Source organism: Saccostrea echinata, unplaced genomic scaffold, assembly GCF_033153115.1.
Source record: "Saccostrea echinata isolate AGI-Se365-2 ecotype Australia unplaced genomic scaffold, CSIRO_AGI_Sech_v1 ptg000001l, whole genome shotgun sequence".
Lineage (NCBI taxonomy): Eukaryota > Metazoa > Mollusca > Bivalvia > Ostreida > Ostreidae > Saccostrea > Saccostrea echinata.
In genome coordinates, this window is record NW_026889750.1 from 3680001 (window position 1) to 3700158 (window position 20158).

General features: G+C 33.5%; 2 protein-coding genes across 2 annotated transcripts in view; one reads left to right on the plus strand and one right to left on the minus strand.

Moving 5' to 3' along the window:
* LOC133183409 (DNA repair protein XRCC4-like) overlaps nt 1-7441 on the minus strand; it is a 16279-nt gene extending 8838 nt beyond the window's left edge. The window contains exons 1-5 of the mRNA XM_061318375.1: nt 7373-7441; nt 7061-7251; nt 6491-6669; nt 4434-4598; nt 1128-1184 (exon numbers count right to left, since the gene is read on the minus strand). Coding sequence (XP_061174359.1) covers nt 1128-1184; nt 4434-4598; nt 6491-6669; nt 7061-7193 — 534 coding nt within the window. The 5' untranslated portion in view covers nt 7194-7251; nt 7373-7441. The remainder of the gene's footprint in view (nt 1-1127; nt 1185-4433; nt 4599-6490; nt 6670-7060; nt 7252-7372) is intronic.
* Nucleotides 7442-10254: 2813 nt separating this feature from the next.
* On the plus strand, nt 10255-14142 carry LOC133181772 (uncharacterized). Its single transcript, XM_061316363.1, has 2 exons — nt 10255-12307; nt 12457-14142. Exons 1-2 carry the CDS (start codon nt 10256-10258, stop codon nt 14140-14142), a joined length of 3738 nt encoding a protein of 1245 aa, XP_061172347.1. The 5' UTR covers nt 10255.
* Nucleotides 14143-20158: the final 6016 nt, after the last annotated feature.

The following is a 20158-nucleotide window of genomic DNA, read 5'->3' on the forward strand; positions in this document are numbered from 1 at the left end:
GGAGCAGAGGAGAAGATTTTCAAAGAATTAATGCATTTTCACTATATAGACTATATAGACACTAACACCAGAACCCCTGACCCTGGGGCCATGAAATTCACAATTCTGGAAGAGGTACTCTTGCTCATCATAACTATGTACTTAGTTACTTTATTAAATATCTAGAAGCAGAGAAGATGATTTTCAAAGAATTAATGCATTTTCACTATATAATCAATAGAGCCCCACCCTAACTCCAGAACCCCTGACCCTGGGGCCATGAAATTCACAATTTTTGAAAAGGCACTTTTGCTCATCATAACTATGTACTTAGTTACTTTATTTAATACCCAGGAGCAAAAAAGAAGATTTTCAAAGAATTAATGCTTTTTCACTATATAATCTATAGAGCCCCACCCTAACACCAGAACCCCTGACCCTGGGGCCATGAATTTCACAATTTTGGAAGAGGCATCCTTATGCATCATAACCATGCACTTAGTTCCTTTATTTAATACCCAGGAGCAGAAAAGAAGATTTTCAAAGAATTAATGCATTTTCACTATATAATCAATAGAGCCCCGCCCTAACACCAGAACCCCTGACCCTGGGGCCATGAATTTCACAATTTTGGAAGAGTCACTCTTGCTCATCATAACTATGTACTTAGTAACTTTATTTAATACCCAGGAGCAGAGAAGAAGATTTTCAAAGAAATAATGCACTTTCACTATATGATCTATATAGCCCCACCCTGGGGCCAGAACCCCTGACCCTGGGGCCATGAATTTCACAATTTTGGTAGAGGGCTCAATGCTTATTACAATGATGCCAACAGTTTGACTGCTTGATGTCCAGGAGTAAAGAAGAAGATTTTTAAAGATTGCATTATTTTTGGTGGTTTTAGCCCCACCCCTCAGGCCCCAGGGGGGCAGGGACCATGAAATTCACAATTTTTGTTCCCCTTCACCCATAGATGCTATATACCAAATTTGGTTGAAATTGGTTGAGCGGTTCTAGAGAAGAAGTTAAAAATGTTCAAAAGTTAACGCACGACGACGGACAAAAACAGATAGCAATAGGTCACCTGAGTGACTCAGGTGACCTAAAAATGCAGATACATTCTTTAAATCTTAATTTTTTATTACCTTTGAGTACAATTCTTTTTCTAATTCTTCCTTTGCGACAACACATTTTTCCAACCTCTGTAAAGAATAAAAATTAAAATAACACTTGGCATTTCCATTTATTAATACATGTATAGAAAAAATGTATAGGCTTTAGCATCATTTTAATTAATAAATAATTAAAATCAAGAAAGAGAATCATGATTTTAGGGAAAAAAAACCCAGAAATTAGTATTGATATATTGGCATTAGTCACAGTATAGTCCAAATATAAACATTTCACTGATAGCAATTTATACAGACTATATAAAACAATATAAATCTTTGCCAGATCTTGTTGTTTCTTTTTCTTTTTTTTTTTTTTTTGCTCATTACCAGACATTACTGATGGTTCAGAAATGAAAACAAAGCTATATACTTTGAAAAGCATACTCATTTTTTCCGACAGTTTGTTAGATTTTAAATCGCAAGAGTAATGAAAGTAGCAGGTCATAAGATGTTATTCATTAGGAAAAAAGTGACAATATGCTCAAATGTAATCATTCCAAATTATAATTGACTTTGTATTCATTGTTTTAGATTTTCAAAGAGAACAGGAAACAAATGGATCATCAGGGTTGTCCCTAAGACCCAGGGGCCAGGGAATTTCCCCGCCTATAATGACTATCTCCTGGTTACTCTGGTATTCCCCTCAACCCCCTAGTAGGGGAGGAGCATCAGACTCCCTTCAACTATTTTAATGTCCCCTGCTATTTCAATTCTTAGAGACAACCCTGGGTCATACAAAGGCTGTAATGGAAACATAAATGTAGTCAAACCTCATTAGGCGTAATAAAAAAATATGTTTGTTTACGGTTACCCGACTGACCCTATATTTACTCGCCGACCCAAATTTTTTTTTCGTCGAAAAAATCCAGAAGTCACTCACCGGACAGTTAAACTTTTACATGCATCTTAATCAGTCAACAGTTTGAAATCAAAAGTACTAGAAATAGACTATTTCTAGTACTTTCGATTAAATTATTATAATTTTTTTTCCCCAGGCCATTTTTGCATGGCGATACCGCCATGCATTCAAGATCTCCCGCCATGCATCAAACGTTGCTGCTATGCTTCCCGCTATGCATGAATTATTAATGGTATACAATTTTTTAAGAAGATGATTTACTTTGAATGCTATCAGTTTTTAATCTATTAATAAAACAATTCACTAGAATCCTACAAACATGTTGCGTACCTGTGGTGAACTCGATGCGAATCACGGTACGGCCGGGGTATGATGCAATAGCTGTCAATTCATGTTTATTGCAATTTACTGGTATGTTATTAAACATTAAGTTTTTATTTGATTAAAAATATTTATAACCATGAAAAATTAATTAATTGCTGTAAGATAGTGTACACCGTGAAAGTAATACACTTGTTATTGCACATGTGGGTTTTTCCAACATTTCCAGGTCATTCTATAAATAGCATTTATATGTTCAACATCAAAAAGGATTCATTAGTTAAACACATAATTCTTAAACCATTTTTAGCATAAATATATGCTTAAAATAAACATGTCCTATAAACATTATCATTGTTTATTTACTCTATGAACTATGGGCTAGTACTTCGGTCAAGCGCACGTGCTTTAATACACAATGACCTACATTCAACAGCCTTACATTGAAAAAAAAAAATCAGACACCAATGTAAACATGTTATCATTGGTGCTACATAGTGTGCACCCTTGACTGTAGAAGGACAGCCAGAAAATGAAGCAAATTAAAAAAAAAGTGGCTAATTAGAGGTGAATAAAAATACCTCCCCCCCCCCCCAAAAAAAAATTGATGTTTAGATCTATTTTTATTTAAAAAAAGAAAAAGAATTCAATTGTAAGTTAAATTGACAATTTATTCAAAATGTATTTATCATTTAAAACTTTAAAAAATATGTAAATGAATACTGGTAATGCATTTGTATTTTTCACTTAAATATAGATTCAGATACATGTACAAGTACATGTAACTCAACCGAGACACACTGTGCGCCGTCAATTCAACAAAATTCCCCCATGCATTAAAATTTGTCTGGGGAAAACACTATTTTATTTATTAGTCAGTGCAACATGGAATTAAAGAAAAAATACAAAACAGTTTTACCATTGTGTGGTAGCTGTAAGGCAGTTGGCAAGAAAAATATTTTCTATTGCCTATATGGCAAGCCCAAACAAAAGTATTTAAAGCATCACACAATGGTAAAACTTTTATGTATTTCAACCAATTCATGTGATTTCTAAATAAAAAAATTCAATAAAATAAAAAAAAATTCCTACCTACCAACCCTATTTTTTTTCAGCATGTAACAGTAAACAAACATATTTTTTTGTTTGGCCTTATCCCAAATTCAATTGGACTGAGAAAAAAAACTTCAGCATATCTGAAGAATTGAATACATTGCAGTTAAAACACTTAGCGAATAAGAAGATGGGACTTCCAGATCACTTCGACATATCCATGGTATTCAAGATATCAGTGTTCGAAATACTGAAGTTTCACTGTACATGATACATGTATACAGTTGAACTTCGGTATCTTGAACACTGATACATGTATCTCGAATACTATGGACATGTCAAAGTGATTTTGAAGTCCCAAGTGCTTATTTCTTCAGTATTTTACTCTGGATACCTTGAATCCTCAGATATCTCGAAGTATTTTCTCTGTCTCATTGAGTTTGAGATAACGAGGTTTGACTGTATCTTGATGATTGCTTGAACAGTCATGGCATTCCCAATGGCAAATATGCAATTTCATTATATACCCAAGTGTGTATCACTCAATTTTACTGTAGATTTTGTACAATCACATGACGGTGTGATCCGACTTTCCGGATCACCACACTGTGGTTTTCTGAATCCGTATCACCCCTCTCTGAAATTGATGACATATAACACAGAAACAAGACGTTATTTTTCTTGCGCATCAAAAAGTTCCTTGAAAAAATGCTTTGTTTAATGGAAAAAATATCATATAATTAATCTCAAAAGTTTTTAAAACTATATTTTGCTAGTTGTAAGGGGGGTTTATAATAAATTTATCATTTATTTATAACAATTACTTGATCCGAAGAGCACTATAACGTCTCGTTCACAGGCTTGGATCAAGATGCTTCGCGTCTCATTTGATCTGATGATCCGCACCTGTCAACTTGACATGATACGGCTCTTCGGATCAAGTTACTGTTATAACAATATATATTTACCCATTTCTTAGAGACATTCTTTCAAAACCAACATTTGCAACACCAACAAGAATTATGAAACATATACTATGCACATACCTTGAGGGCATTAGCCCTTTCCTGTGTTATTCTGTCATAATCTGTTTGTAGGACTGAAACCTTTTCTTTGAGTTCCCTCTGTCTTTCTATACAGTGGTTGAGGATTTCACACATGGACTTTGAAGGGTCCTTTGCTGGTTTAAGGGAACAACTCCCTAACATGTACTAGCCAAAGAAAACATATGATTGAATAAAGATCACTGATCAGAAAAAAAAAACACTCAGGTACATGTATTATTATTGTATTTCTAAATGTGAAAGTAACTGATGAATATCGAATGTTTGTCACAGCTGCTTTCTTGATGATAAGCATATAGTGAACATTTATTATCACCAAAAAAAATATTATTATACATGTATGTATATAATCATTTATCTAAAGTACATGTATTAATTAATACTTAAAACATGTATATATTTTTAACAGCTTCTAACCAATGGTTCTCTGTTTACTCTCGTCTCAAAGAACTGCGAACGATAGTATTGTTCTCCCGCCTACCTCCAAGTCAATTTTCAAAAGTTAACACATTTGAATGATTTTTCATATTTATATAGATATTTATATGAATTTTCATAAAACATTACTTCTTTCAGAAAACAAAGAGAGATAACTCTAAAATATTGGTAAAACTTGTGTTTTTCACTATAGAAATCAATGGAAAACGGAAAATATTTTTAAAACATCCCCCCCCCCTTCCCGTGAAACAAACAAAAATCCCTTTTAACAGATAATATGGACTGTCATTTCACAAATTTATACCAAAGCTTTTTTTTCAAACAAAGACATATGTTTATAGACAAAAAACTACAAAAATGCTTTAATTTTTCACCAATTTCAAAGGGGTTTACACCTGAAACACTGTATTTTATTAATAATCTATGTTTAATTTTATACGCATAAAACATAAGAAAAGATTTAATTAAAAGAACAATTATTCATATTCAAGAATATTTTAAAATGTGATGATGCTTTAGAGTCTGATTTCAATGGAAAATATCATCTACCCCCTTATTTAAAGAGCTGGAATTAGGGGTAACTACCTAACTATTTAACACTGGCATTAAAATTATCAGCCAACTACCATGCATTGTACTGTTCTTTGCATTCAACAAAGATTTTACGGCCAAATTGACATTAGTATTGAATTAAATGGGTGTAAAATGTAGGCAGGAATCGAGAGTTAGCATGCGTAGTTCTTACATGTGACAGAAAACAAAAAAATGTGATGACCTAGATCAAAATTCAAATCTGGGGCCCTGAATTCAGCAATATATATATACACATGTCCTATCAACTAAGATACAATATACATACTATTTATGTATCTAATAGCAAACAACATAGAAGCCAATCTATTTGATGAACCATTGAACAAACAATTAATGCAAATGGCTAATTCATAAAACTTTATACAGGGTTCGACACTAACGTTAGTCCGTTAGTCTCAGACTAACACATTTTCATTCGGACTAATAAAATCTGTGGCTAATTAGTCCGAACGGACCAATAAAAATTTCTGGAAAACAATATGAATAAATTACCAATGTCCGATTCTCGACAACTTTTACTGGAAAACCCCGCGTGTATTTTTAGATTTCTAGCTTTTGGCGGGTAGTTACGCAATTCCGAGTCAATTCCGTTTAATTTGTCGACTGATGGATATGAAGTAAAAGGTCTTTAGATCATGATTTAGTATGACACTTTAAAGAAAGATGCTGGACGTTTTGGATGTAATGTAAAGAAAAAAAGGAGATTGGGAATACGATCGTACTTGCTGATATCGAGATATCAACGAATCTGTGGAATAATATATTTCACGTAAATACTTTGTTTATTTCAAAAAAGTATAAAACGTATATTAATTGTCAAGTTAAATTAATGTTAAAAATCATTGATGTTTCTTTTTTTTTTTTTTTTTTTTTTTTTTTTTTGACGGACTCATAAAATCGTGTGCGGACTAGTTAAAGTAAAGAAGCACTAGTCCGGCCGGACTAAAGCCTTAAAAAGTTAGTGTCGAACCCTGTTTATATTAGCATTTTTTGTTGTCAACACTTACAGTCAGGTCTTCATCTGGAGCATAATACCACTGGAACTCTGTTCTCTTTGGGTTAAGTTTGTACTCAAATGACCAGCCTGAGGAACTTTCACAACTCAAAGCATCTTTTGTTTTCTTTAACAGAGATTCATAATCCATTTTCAGGGTTTTCCTCATTTCTTCAATGTCATCTTCATCAACTTGAAATATGTAAATAAAATTTAAAGAAAAAATACTGCAGATTCCTTATTTACAAGTACTTAATATTGCAAAGTGACACACAGATGTCAAATCGCAAAATCATGAGTTAGTTAAGCAATTCGACGGTTGGTCAAGAGTTTTTACATATTTTTCATCAATGTAAATAAAAGCAAGTAATTTTATTTGACATGTTTGATCTCAAAACTGTTAAAACAATGATGGAATCTGCATCTGTCTCTGTTTATATAAAAGAGTATTTGAGGTAAGTTAGGGGCAAACATGTAACAGGTTTAGAAAGTGAAACAGCTAGGCTATCAAGATTCCTAATAGCATTATAACATTCGTCACTGAAATTCTTGACTGACACATTAAATGAAAGAGAATTCTTACATTTTCCTTTCCATACTTGGCTTCCATCTGAGATGGACAGTAAAAATTCGTCAGCATCTTCATTTTTATAATTCACAAGGAGATATACACTGTCTCCCGTAGATAATTCTATCCTGTTGAAAAAAGTTGCCATCACTTCATAAATGTTCTATGGTCCAGCACAGACTGGAAGTATTTTCGAACTAGGATACCTGTAATTCAGAAGAAAATTTGGTTAATTAACTTTTCGACTCTTTTATTTAATTTCACAAATTGACCATGTAGCTTACCATGTATTAAATTAAAACTTAATAAAAAAGTAATCATATTCACCAGAAGAGAAAGCTTTCGTCGTCGTTTGACGTTTCTGATCAAAACTGGTGTGACGCTTGAAAATGAAAGTGAAAATAGATTAGGGCATCAGACATGTGTAAAAATAGGACTTGCCACTTTGTTCTTTTTCATCTGAAAATGTATCGCGTACTTTGAAGGCCTAACAGTGCTTAATATATAGCAAAATATGTTAAAGCGAGACTCAAGAAAGGTCATTGTTACAACATTGCATTTTGTTATACTACGCAGGCCCGTAGCAACGGTTCAAAAGGGGGAGGGGGATGGGGGACTCCCCAAAATATTATCTGACAAGCAAAAAAAAAAAACAAAACAAAACAAAAAAACTAAAAACAAAAAAAACCCCCTAATTTACTGTCCAAATCTTGGAATTTGCCAATGCTTTACCTTACAACATCAAAATGTGTGTGTGTGTGGGGGGGGGGGGGGGAGAATCTAAGGGAAAATTTACTATAGCAAAATACTATACTCAGAAAAAGTTTGGAGGCCTCCATTTGCGTTCTACGGGCCTGCCACGGGTGCTTGTGGAAGGAATCCCCACCTCACCCGCGATTAAAAAGTGCATGTAAAAATCCCATTTTATTATTTGGATTTTTAATATTAATTTTATTGTAACTTTATGCTGAAAGAACAATACATGTATATGACAAAATTGGAATTTCTTCGGGATGTTATTTATGTCTCTGGTTGGGTATTTTTCGTGAATGCTTGGTCAATCCGAGCCCCAAAATGTATAGCATTTTCACAAAAAAGCAGGTTTCCTTTGTGCAAGTGTCCAAGTAATTTGAGCCTTGAACACCGAAGATAGAATGTGCCTTAAAAACTGTTCATAGATTGTATGGAACCATAAGGGGACTAGCATTTAATTCTTATGGGGGAGGCGTAGGAAATAAAATAATCTGTCCTCGACAATGTTGAAAATAAATAATCTGTGGTGATACTACTACTACTATACATGTACCACTACCCCCCCCCCAACACACACACCTCCCAACGGAAAAGGGCTCTGGAGTTTGGCAGTTTTCCTTCTTTTTTTTTTTTTTTTTTTTTTTTTTTTTTGATTTTGATTTTTTTTGATTTTTTTTTTACTTGATAAACTTTTTTTTTTCAGGGAATTTAAGAAGAAAATAAATAATAATCTGTCCAGGGCTATGTTGGAAATAAATAATCTGTCCTTACTCAGTTACTAGTATGGAAATATATAATTTGACTCGACCCCCCCCCCCTTTTCAGAATGAAATGGTCTTTCCTTAAGTTTGCTCGTAACTTTTAGTTTTAAAACTACATGGATAGTTCATCATCTTATTTGGATACAATAGCAGTTTCAAGTCTTCAAAAACCAAGGTCATATGATAAGGGAATAAAGTGTGAAATAATCGCCCAACCCATAACAATAATACATGTTACTGTCTGACACTTGGTAAAAAGACAGATGGATATCAGCTAGAATAGTATCATCCAAGGTCATTTTGACGTAGTCTAGGTCATAAGGAATGGGTGTAATGATGATCGGTGTGAAAAAAAAATGTGAATATTTTTAGAAGTTAGTTTTTGTACTTTATCCATCGTATTTAAAACCGTGTCTGCACCTAGGGTACTTTAATCAAATAATAATAATAATAATAATAATAATAATAAAGTGTATCTAAAAACACTGGTCCCTGCCTTTAGACGATATTACATAAAATGTTTGGTGTTCTGAATATTTGAGACACACAATTTACAAGCTTTATATTAGTGATCGCAAGAAGTTGTTAGTTCCTGTTTTCAGGGAATACTACTTAGTCAAATGGTATTCAGTCGTGATACGTACAGGGCCTAGAATATTTTGTTACAAGTTGGATGCAACTAAAACAACGACCTTACAAGTATATCATTATATGTGCACAGTTACGGTATACCTGTATGTTCAAGGCATATACATACTCATCATCACGTAATATTTAATATTACGAGTAAATACTTATGGTTTCACTGAAATCTGATACATTTTTTTTGGGGATAACTCAGGCGTCTGCTATGCCTAGTGCAATTATTCTACAGGCGCGGATCCAGGATTTTTTCCCGGGGGGGGGGGGGGGCATCCCAGTCAAAAAAAAACCCAACAACACGTAAAATCCATTTCCTAAACGTAAAAAACACCTTTTTCGTAGTGGTGATTGTGGGGTCCACATTTTCTGGGGGGGGGGGGGGGGTCCAAAGTCATTTTTTATTTGCTTCAGTATATAATTTTTTATAACTCTGCAAATTCCAGGGGGTGGGGGTGGGGGTCCTGATCCCCCCCCCCCCCAGATCCGCGCATGTTTTATATGTGATTCTCTTTGAAACAAAACAGACGTGTACATGGTTGTGAAATAAAAAGCTTGATCAAATTCTAATTTTTAAAAAGCTTTGATTACATTTATTACACAATTCTTATTTTATAATTATAGAAACGTAACAAATTCCCCAATTCAATCTAGTATTTCTACGACGTAATTGCAGACCGTATCAAATTTGTCATCTGAGTATATTTTTAACCTCTGTAAAATGCACAATGTAACTGCATGCAAACACAACTATGAACAAAAGAATGGCCACGTTTTAAAGTTTAAATCCATCCAACTGTATATTGTTGTTATCTTTTGATCCACATGTTGCGAGTCTCAATACCCGTCTAACAATTGATTCAGCGACACACAGTACTATCAGATGTACTGAATTCAAAAGAAACCAACCCGGATGTTGTGATGTATTTCAAAACACATTCTTCTTTGTACAAGACTAGTTAGCCATAATTGATTACAGAAGACAAGATTTCTTCATCTTCCTCGTAATTACTAATAAAAGTGGATTATTATACTGTGATAAAAAATGATTATGCAAATGGTTTGGGAAATTCTGATGATTTTATCGGTAACTTTAACGCTCTCAGTTGGTGAAGAGATTCCAGATCTGACGGTCGCTTTTCAGCAATATGTATCTGCCTGTACTTCTAGTCGTCTTTGTTCTACAAGTTGGAATGTTTCCCCTCCTTTGAAATCCAACGTTACACTTCCAGCGGCTTGTCCTCAGTGTGACTGTGACAAGTCTTGTGTTTTAAGAGGAACGTGCTGCCCAGATATTCTGTTCTCCGGAAAGGCTATTCCAAAGTGTGTGGATGTGACCGTTATTGGAGATGGATCAGTCCAGTACTTCATGGTTCCTTCGTGTAACAAACAAGACTCATGCGAAGAACAACCGTTTGATGCCAGAATAAAATATACCCCTGTGAGTTCCCTAGAGACATTTTATTCGTATCAAACGAAGGAAGTTGCGGAAAAATATGAAAATCCTGATTCTTTGAGGCAGTGGGGAGTAGAATTCATTTGTAATAGTTCAGTTGATATTAACTTTATTTCGGATTATTCGAAACTTTTAGAAACTGTTAAAGGAGAGGATTGCAGGGTTATGTATACTCCAAACAACTTGGTCCAGGCCAAGAAATGCAGCCCTCAAGTCAATACAGTGAGTCTTTGCAATACCACAGGACTTTGGGAAACATATGACCCAGGCGTTGATTGGGCATGCTCAAATCTTTTTCATCAATCTGGACTTTTCGAGAACATTTTCTGCCGCCTTTGTAATCCATCAAGGACCTCACAAAGTGAAGTATCTTTGATATCGGTTTGCAATGAAACTGGATTATGGAGGAATTTTAATAAAGAAATTGAAGAGGCCTGTACGTTAGGACAAAAGTCACATGTCACTTACCCCTTTAAGAATATATTCTGTCGAATATGCAATACTAACAGTGAAAAACAAATGCTTTACAAAGAAGTGAAAGGATTCATCTCGGAATCCATTGGAGAACATGGGTATATTTACCATGTCAACATGACAGCTTTCACAGAAGAAGAAGTAACTAAACTTAAACAAATGTTCGAAGCAGACACCGTTTCACGGAGTTACTCAAACATGATTTGGAGAGATGGGCAGTGGAAAAATAAATCAAACCTCATAACACAGTATCAAGCGATAACCGGAGGTAGCAAATGCAACCAGACCATTGTATATAGTTGTATTTGCGATCCATCATGTTTTGAGGACTTATCGAAGAATTGCTGCATTGATTTCCTTCTTGAATACATCATGGATTCTCCAGTATTCAAATATGTAAAGAATACCTCATTACAGAGCCTTGTTACTATATCATCATGCAATGTTAAGAATGTTTTTACAACCAAATGCCTCAATCCATCGGATGACTTTATGGGATCTTTCCCAGTGACAGATTTATCAAAAAACCTTCATTTCCGCAGTGTCTACTGTTTTCTGTGCAATCAAAGGAATATCTCTGACTTTACAAGCATTGAGAATGTTGTACCATGGAATATTACCATCAACAGTTCAGAAATACTGGACATTCAGTTCTACACTTCAGTTATGGATATCACAAAAATAGTACATCTCTCCAAACATGACGTAATACTGTCTCCTCGTATATCTCTCTGGCCAAAGAGACCAGAGAGTGGGTTGGAAAAGAGAACTTGTAATAGCACTGGAAAATGGAAAACACTTGATACCGACATATCATGGGCCTGTACTTCATTTTATCTTCCGTTTGAAACCTATTACAACGCCTTCTGCAAAATTTGTAATCCTAGTGTAGGATCCCCAAGCCAATTCAAAATATGTAATGTCACGAGAAGGTGGGATCTTCTGGATAACGATATCAGGAGTGCCTGTGCATCATTTCCGGAGATGAGTGCTTCATTTCCTTTCAAGAATCAGTTCTGTAAATTCTGCAATTTTCCTTCCTCGACCTATCTAGAAATTATAGTACAACCTACTAAACAGACCCCCCACGCGTCCCTTCGTGACATCTTCAGTGTCTTCAGTGTGTCTGAGAGGGAAGAGACGAAGGCATGCAGCCAATTTCACTTCCGAGATGTAAGGGTATGTCTTCTTATCATATTTTATTATATTCTTAAGAAGAAATTAAAATTAGAATGCATTTAACACTTTTTAAATAACAATTAAGAAAACATGTTTCAGTATCATAGAAAGCTGTGAATAAATTAATCTGAATATTGTTTATTATGTAGGATACCTGTAGAGAAATGAGATGTTATCCAGGGAAAATTCTCACTAAAGATGGATGTATTCCTCTGCTTCCAATCACAAGAAATCTCAATTACACTGTCTACTTTAGTGCCTCGATATTAAATAATTTCACAGGAAAAGCTGTCGCTGAAAATCTGATGTCAGAATTATTCAATGTCATCAAATCAATAACAAATGCTTCAAACTTTATATACCATTCAAAAGCCAAAGAATTGACGATTAATGGCAACACGACTATTGACATTGAAATTAATTTCTTTGTGAAAGATATGATTCAAAGGTTAGAGTCAGAAAAGTCGCTCCTGGAGTTATGGGAAAAACCCATGAAATATTTACAAAAGGAAAATCCATTTTATTCTGATATTTTATATTTTCTAACACCAAATAAAACCAATTTTGACAATCAGACAAACCTTTTAGCAGAAAAAAACGAGCCACAAAACGTTTCTCAAAATGAGAGACCATATCGTAACGTCATAATTGCCCCAATTATCCTCTGTGAGCAAGTTGAACTGAACGAATTTGAAATTGATTCTAGTGACAAAAGTCGGAAGTTGATCAGGATTATCCAGTCAGACGTCACATTGGAAGAAAGTGATTACTATATCACCGAAAATCATAGCTATGCCGTATGCCTCGACGTGATATGTGCTGATTCCAACTGTGAGGCGATGGTTTCGGAAATAAAAGAATCGGCTCTACAAGAAGCCTTGCGCATATTCACAATTGTCTGTACTGTCCCCTCTCTTCTGTGTCTCATTTTAACATTCACTCATTATTGTCTTTTTAAGAAGCTCCGTACATTGCCAGGGATACATGTCATGTCGCTTACAGTTTCATTATTTTTCTCTCAGTTTTTCTTTCAATTTTTTCTTAGAAAAGATTTCCAAGGCGACGCAGGTTGTCAGATTGTAGGAATGGTCATTCACTATTGGTGGATGGTGATGTTTTGTTGTTATGGCCTCAACGGATATCTTATGTTAATGGCTTTCAGGGGCAGTTTCACATTTCGTTCTGACGATCGGCGAGTTAACAAGAAACACTTTGCTTTTTCATATGGACTTCCACTGGCTATTGTCCTGCTTACTATAATTATCAATTCCGCTGCCTCTGGAGATACAGGATATGGTTTAAATTCCATATGTTTTTTAAACAACAAAGTTTCTTTGATAGTTACATTTGTGTTGGTGATTGGTATTATTTGCTTATGGAATATTGTGGTGTTTTGTGTCGTTGTATACAAACTCCGTAAGTACCAATTGCAGCAGCTAGAATTGGGAATAGATCAAGCTGGCAAAGGAATGTTTTCCACTTTTGTCAAATTATTCACCATTTCAGGTATTTCTTGGATATTTTTCTTGGTTGATGCGTTTATTCCAGAGATCACTATCTTTTCTTTCATTGTAACATTTGTAAACTGTCTGCAAGGTGTCCTGTTGTTCTGTCTAGAAGTTTGCAGCAAGAAGTCCCGAGATATGTATAAGAATTTCAGGGAATCGAGACAGAGAACACGACCACGTCAGTCATTTTCGCAAAACAGACGAAGTGTTTTGGATGAAGCCAGAAGAAGAACTATACGAGATCGGTCTGACAGTTCTGAATACGACAATTCGGCCTTTTCCAGCTTTAATGACGACAATAGCACCACAATTACCTCAACAACATAGTTTGCTCTCCTAACATCACTAAATAATTTACATATAGAGACTTATACTTAGTACCTACATTATTTAGAACTGACCTACTTTGGTCTTCTCAATACACCTCTTAATGTTATACTGATATATTATACCACTTGTTCGTCTTCCAAATTCTATGTATATCCTTTATATGTTTTGGAAATTGTACCGTTATGTTGCAAGTTTTGAATTTACTTGATATTTTATCATGTCAATTCTGTATTTACTTTCACGGTATGACATCTACCTTATTCAACATACACAACAAGCTTTTGTAGAATCAGTTTGTGTTTTAGACATTTTATGGAGAGACAAACTTGGCTTTAGAATGAAGAATGTGTTTTTTTTTTATTTTTTGCATATAAAAATTTAGAGGTTATCTTTCATTCCATTATTATCTACTTCATTCTTTTTTCTTTTTTTTAAAGGTATTTTTTTTTTTGTTTCGTGCATATTTCAGTTTTATTCCAGTTTTACAATTTTGTTTTCATTGGAAATTGTTTGGCTTTCGACATTAGGTCAATAGGACATAAAACATAATTGATTTTTAATGAAATCGTTGATAAGTGGCGATATTTCTGATTGGTATAGGGTTTTATGTTACCTCTTCACGCCATAACTTCTTTTATTACGACAGGAAAGCCTTATGTGTTTATATCTTCTCTAAATATTATAAACATTATATGATTTTTTTCTCTAAAATTTCATTGAAAACTCTATACATGTATTATTATTGTATAATGCGATTTATCATTGTATAATGCAATGTTCTATGCATTTGTTAAATTTTAATTTTAAAATAAATAATACAACTTTATTAAATCTGTGTTGGATCATATATAATGTATTAAAAATAGATATCATTCTTTAAGAATGTGTGTCTAGGTGTCCCCCATGGAAAGATGACAGGGGATCAATTTCCTGCCCTTTTTGAACAACTTGAAAACCAGTATAATGGCTGATAAAAATGTACCTTGTATCGGAAAAGGTTTAATGTGAATTGTTTTTGCACTTCATTAGGTAAAATGAATCTGATATTTTTGTAAAAAATAACTCCATATGAAGGACAATTATTCCATATGAAGGATAATTATTTCACATCTAAATGCGACATTATTCCTTGATTAAATATTGAAACATGCGTATATATACAGTGGTCTTATTCATGAATGGTAATGCAAAACTTTAAAACAAACTGACGAATTCCATAGAGTACATTAAATTTAGACCCTAGACCCGACTTTTATTCCCACTTCTTTTTCCTGCCAGTATAATTGCAGCATATGAACTCGATTAATAATGTCTACTTTAAAATTCCCGCTGAAATTCCTTTTGCAATTTTTGTTTTCAAAAAATGAGAAAAGTACAATGTTAATGACTTCATAATTATTTAACAGACTGCATGTTTTGCAATGACTAAATATAAATATTATACTTTCATGTAAATTAGTTGAATCTGATTCGAGATACTTTTGTAGAATACATTATTACACTATAAATGGCTTCAAATAATATTAAACGTAGAGATATTTTTAGCAGATGTCGAAATAAATGTGATATTACTTTTTTTAAAAATGTACACAAAGCAAAAAAGACAAAACGTTTGGAAAACTGAATGGGGATTTAAAGGGGGGTTTAGTTCAAACAGTAGCAGCAGCAGAAGAGTTGCAATTTTATTTAAAAATTCTTTTGAATTAAATTATTTAGAGAATTTATTGACACAGAAGGGATGTTTATTATTCTAGATTTAAAATATTTCGATTAAAAAAAAACAACTTTGGTTGCTTTATATGGTCCAAATGAGGATCCAGACTTTTATACGCCAATTCATCGAAAGATGGAAGCAAATGGCAATGTCTCTATTATAATCATCGGAGATTTCAATGTATCGTTAGATTATTAAAAAGAAGCTAGCAGTTACATCAAAGTAATCGCAAGACCAGAAAACGTATTCAAAAATAAAACCCGACTGGGATCTGATTGACATATAGAGGGAAGAATAACCCTGATATGTCAAGAGTTACATGACATGGTCCGGAAAGCAAGCAGGCTAGACAAGCATATTTGTTTAAAATAAAAAAAAAATACAAATTAGTGGAAGAGGTAACTGGAAATTTAATAATAGTTTACTATTAGATCAAACCTATGTCAAAACATATAAAAACATTAGACAATGTATTTCCTAAACCATTTCTCAACATGAAACAAATAATAGCGGAACCATATGATCAGCTACTTTGGGAAACTTTAAAAAATCATGACAAGAGGCAAAACCATGTTCACTTCACTTCAGAAACGCAGTAGAGAGAAAATAGAGTCAGGACTTGGGGAAAAATAATAAATCTTTACAGAGGAAATTAAATTATAATAAAATCAATTAAACAGACAAGGTAAAAGGAATTGTAATCAGGACAAAAATAAAATGGAATGTAGAAGGAAAGAAAAGTACCAAATATTTCTGTAACCTGTAAAAGAAAAATTATACGGAAAAAAATATTCCCAAACTTATGATCGATGATTTGGAAATCGCACGACTCTCAGAAATTTAAAAAGCCCAGGAAAATTTTTATATAGCTTCATATACTGTCAGTACTATCAGCACAAAAGACATGGTAAAAGTTTTTTAGACACTAAAATGAGTATTTTGTAAATTGATTCATTGAAAACTCACAGGTGAAGAAAAAAAAATAAACTAGAAGGTCAATTTATAAAAGAACTTTTGCATCTCGGAAATGAAAAAAAGAAACTGAAAATGATGGCTTTACTTCTGGAAAGATATTTATAAATATTTGTAAAAGTCTATAAACTATATTTCATATATAATGAAATAGGCGACCAGTATATAGAGAATATTACATACTAAAATCCATATACCTAGTCATATCAGCCCGAGTGGCCCCATATCAGCCCGAGGGCTGATATGGGGCCCGGGGGCTGATATGACATATGATATGGATTTCAGTATGTAGTATTCTATTTATCATATATTTAAAATACTTAATATGCGAGTTCACATAAAGTCATTGAAGAATGTTTCGTGCATGTTTATTACCTTTTTCTTCAAAATATAATAGAACCAATTTTAGGTCTTTGAAAACAAATTAACTCCACAAATGTTAGTAAAGAATTATTTTACATGTATATTTAAATAAAATCAAATTAATAAACTTTTAAACGTTATACAAACGTTACTTCCGGTTTGATATGGATTTTTGCACGCCGGTCCGATACGTGATATGGGGTATTGTGACGTTACCCGTATCGCAGAGCACAGAATCGGTGTATTTACTACTAAGTATATGATAAATCTTTCTAAAAGTTGATTATAAATTAACTTCTTTGTGCATTTTCCGTCTTTCTTTACAATGTAGGCAAAGGTGTAAAACAAGGGGACCCTCTTTCGCCATACTTATTTATTCTTGTGGTAGAGCTCCTTAGTGCCTCCTTAAAGAGAAATCCAGATATGAAGGAAATAAATATTAATGAATCAGAAAAAAGTTTATCAGCCAATATGCAAACGATACCTCTCTAGCGCCCGCAAATGAAAAATCCCTTAATTCAGCATTAAAATATATAAATATAAACTCCTTTGCTTCCTCTGGACTGAAACCTAATTTTGAACTACAAAAAAAAAACCAAACTTTATGGATTGGGGGAAAGGGGGGCTGTGGTCATGAGATAAAAACAAAAGAAAACATAAATTGGAACCAGGATGAGAAATTTAAATTCCTAGGTATCACTTTTGAATTAAACAAACCTGATATTACTGTCGTGTCGTCGTTTTGGTTGACGGAGCTTATTTGGGATTTTTCTACTCGCTGGCTTATGGGAAACTCTTTATAGTACTAATTTCTCTACTTATAGCTACCAGGTCCACCTTAGGTTTGGGTGCACTGTAACAAGGAAAAGCACAGCATGGATGAAATTAAAAACGATGTAACTTTATTAACGACTCCAGATAAAACGAACAAGTAGCCACTAAGTACGAATAACATAAATCATTATGCAATGCTCGTAGCATTACATACAAGGGTGCCCTAATCTACTACTATTGAGAATACACACAAAAAAGTCATGTGGCAGATTTTGTTTAATAAAAGGAAATATGTCAGAATGGACATTACTTACAGTAATCATTGTAATTATGAAGAAAAGTTACAAGCTGTCAAAAAGCTTCTTCATGAGAAGAATTGGAGAAACCTCACGTGTGCACATCGGAAAAGTTACAGTGCTCAAAATATTGGTTTTTCCAATTCTTGTACAGAATTTTACAGTTCTTCCGGACCCTCCTCCTGATTTTTTTAAACTTTAAAATACATATATGTTTTTTGAATTTATAATGAAAGGTAAACGAGTCAAGATCAAACGTACTACTTTGTATAATTCATTAGAAAACGGAGATCTTAAGGCTCCTCATCTATAGCATGGGTCAAGAAAGTTGTTCATTCCGATCACGATACAAACAATATGTGGTATTTCAGATACGAATGTTTAGAAACCATTTCCCCTCAAAAATAATCCATTTTGGAAATGCGTATTAATTGCTCAAGGAAAGGTTGGTCAAAACTCTACCACATTCACTGAGCCCCTTGTGAAATTTTAAGTCACCAATACGGTTTAATCATGATCGATATAAAAGTCGAAAAAAAATATATGCATTACTAAATGTATATTTTCATTGATAATTTAATCACGAAAAATTGTGATTTCATGAATTTCAACCAGTTTCAAAATACATCTAAACTGAATATAAATTTTGTGGCATATAACGGATTATTATCACTTATTCCTATAGCGTTATGATTTTATATTTTAGTTTTTGACCATAGCACTACAGATCCCGTAATGTAAATCAAGTGCAATTTACGGCGCAAGATATTCTGCGCACTTTGGGGATGTACATGTATTTCGCCACTTTCCATCATTTGTCAATCAACGACCTTTCATCCCCGAATACTAGACATATTTTATAGCCAACCTGTATATTTTATCCCTCTCCTAACCCCTTATAGTCGTTTCTAAAACTAATAAACTCGCTTGTTGTGAATTTGTTGTTGGATGGCATAACGAGTCTATTGGTCTGTAGATACGACTATAAAGGGTTAGGAGATGGATAAAATATACAGGATGGTTATTAAATATGTTTAGAATTAGGGGATGAATGGTCGTTGATTGACAAATGCTGGAAAGTTGCGAAATACATCCCCAGAGTGCGCAGAAAATCTTGCGCTGTAAATTGCACTTTATTTACATTACGAGATTATGTAGCATGATGGTCAAAGACTAAAATATAAAATCATAACGCTACAGTTCTGCAGCTTTAATTCCTAAACACTAGAAACAAACGATTAAACATCACCAAAGGTTAAATGAAATGAGAATCTTTTGAATTTATACTTTATAAAAAATTTCGAAGTTACAAAATATTTTATATAAGATTGTTGATAAGATATAGCAGCGTCCCCTTCAATGGCTTTTAGAAAATTGGAGGAAACACTTTCAATACATATATTCCAGAAAATAAATGGAAATACTCTTTCTCTTTACTTTGTATAATTACAGAGAACACTTTCATGTTTTCAGTTTAAGCTTTACATCAAATATCTTTTTAACAAACAGCAAACTTATGAAATGCTAATCAACTAAAACAGAACTTTGTTCTTTTTGCCATGATACTTAACAAATAATTACTCATGTGTTTGTGTCCTTTTTCCATAACTATCTAGTCTAATTCAAAAGATAAACTTCGAAACAATTAAACTTACTCCTGAAGAAATTATATTTGGAAATAACAGTTCTAATGAAACTGCTTTCAGAACCTTGAACATGATGCATGACTACAATTGTGTAGTGAAAACTTTGATCAAAATTTTATTTAAAAAAATAAAACAAAAAATGTTGATATTGTTTCAGCAAACTTTGGATTTTTTTTTTGACACAAAGCAAAGCTGCAACACTTACCCTTCGGTGGCACCTATAGGCCTATTAGCGCCACATTTATGGG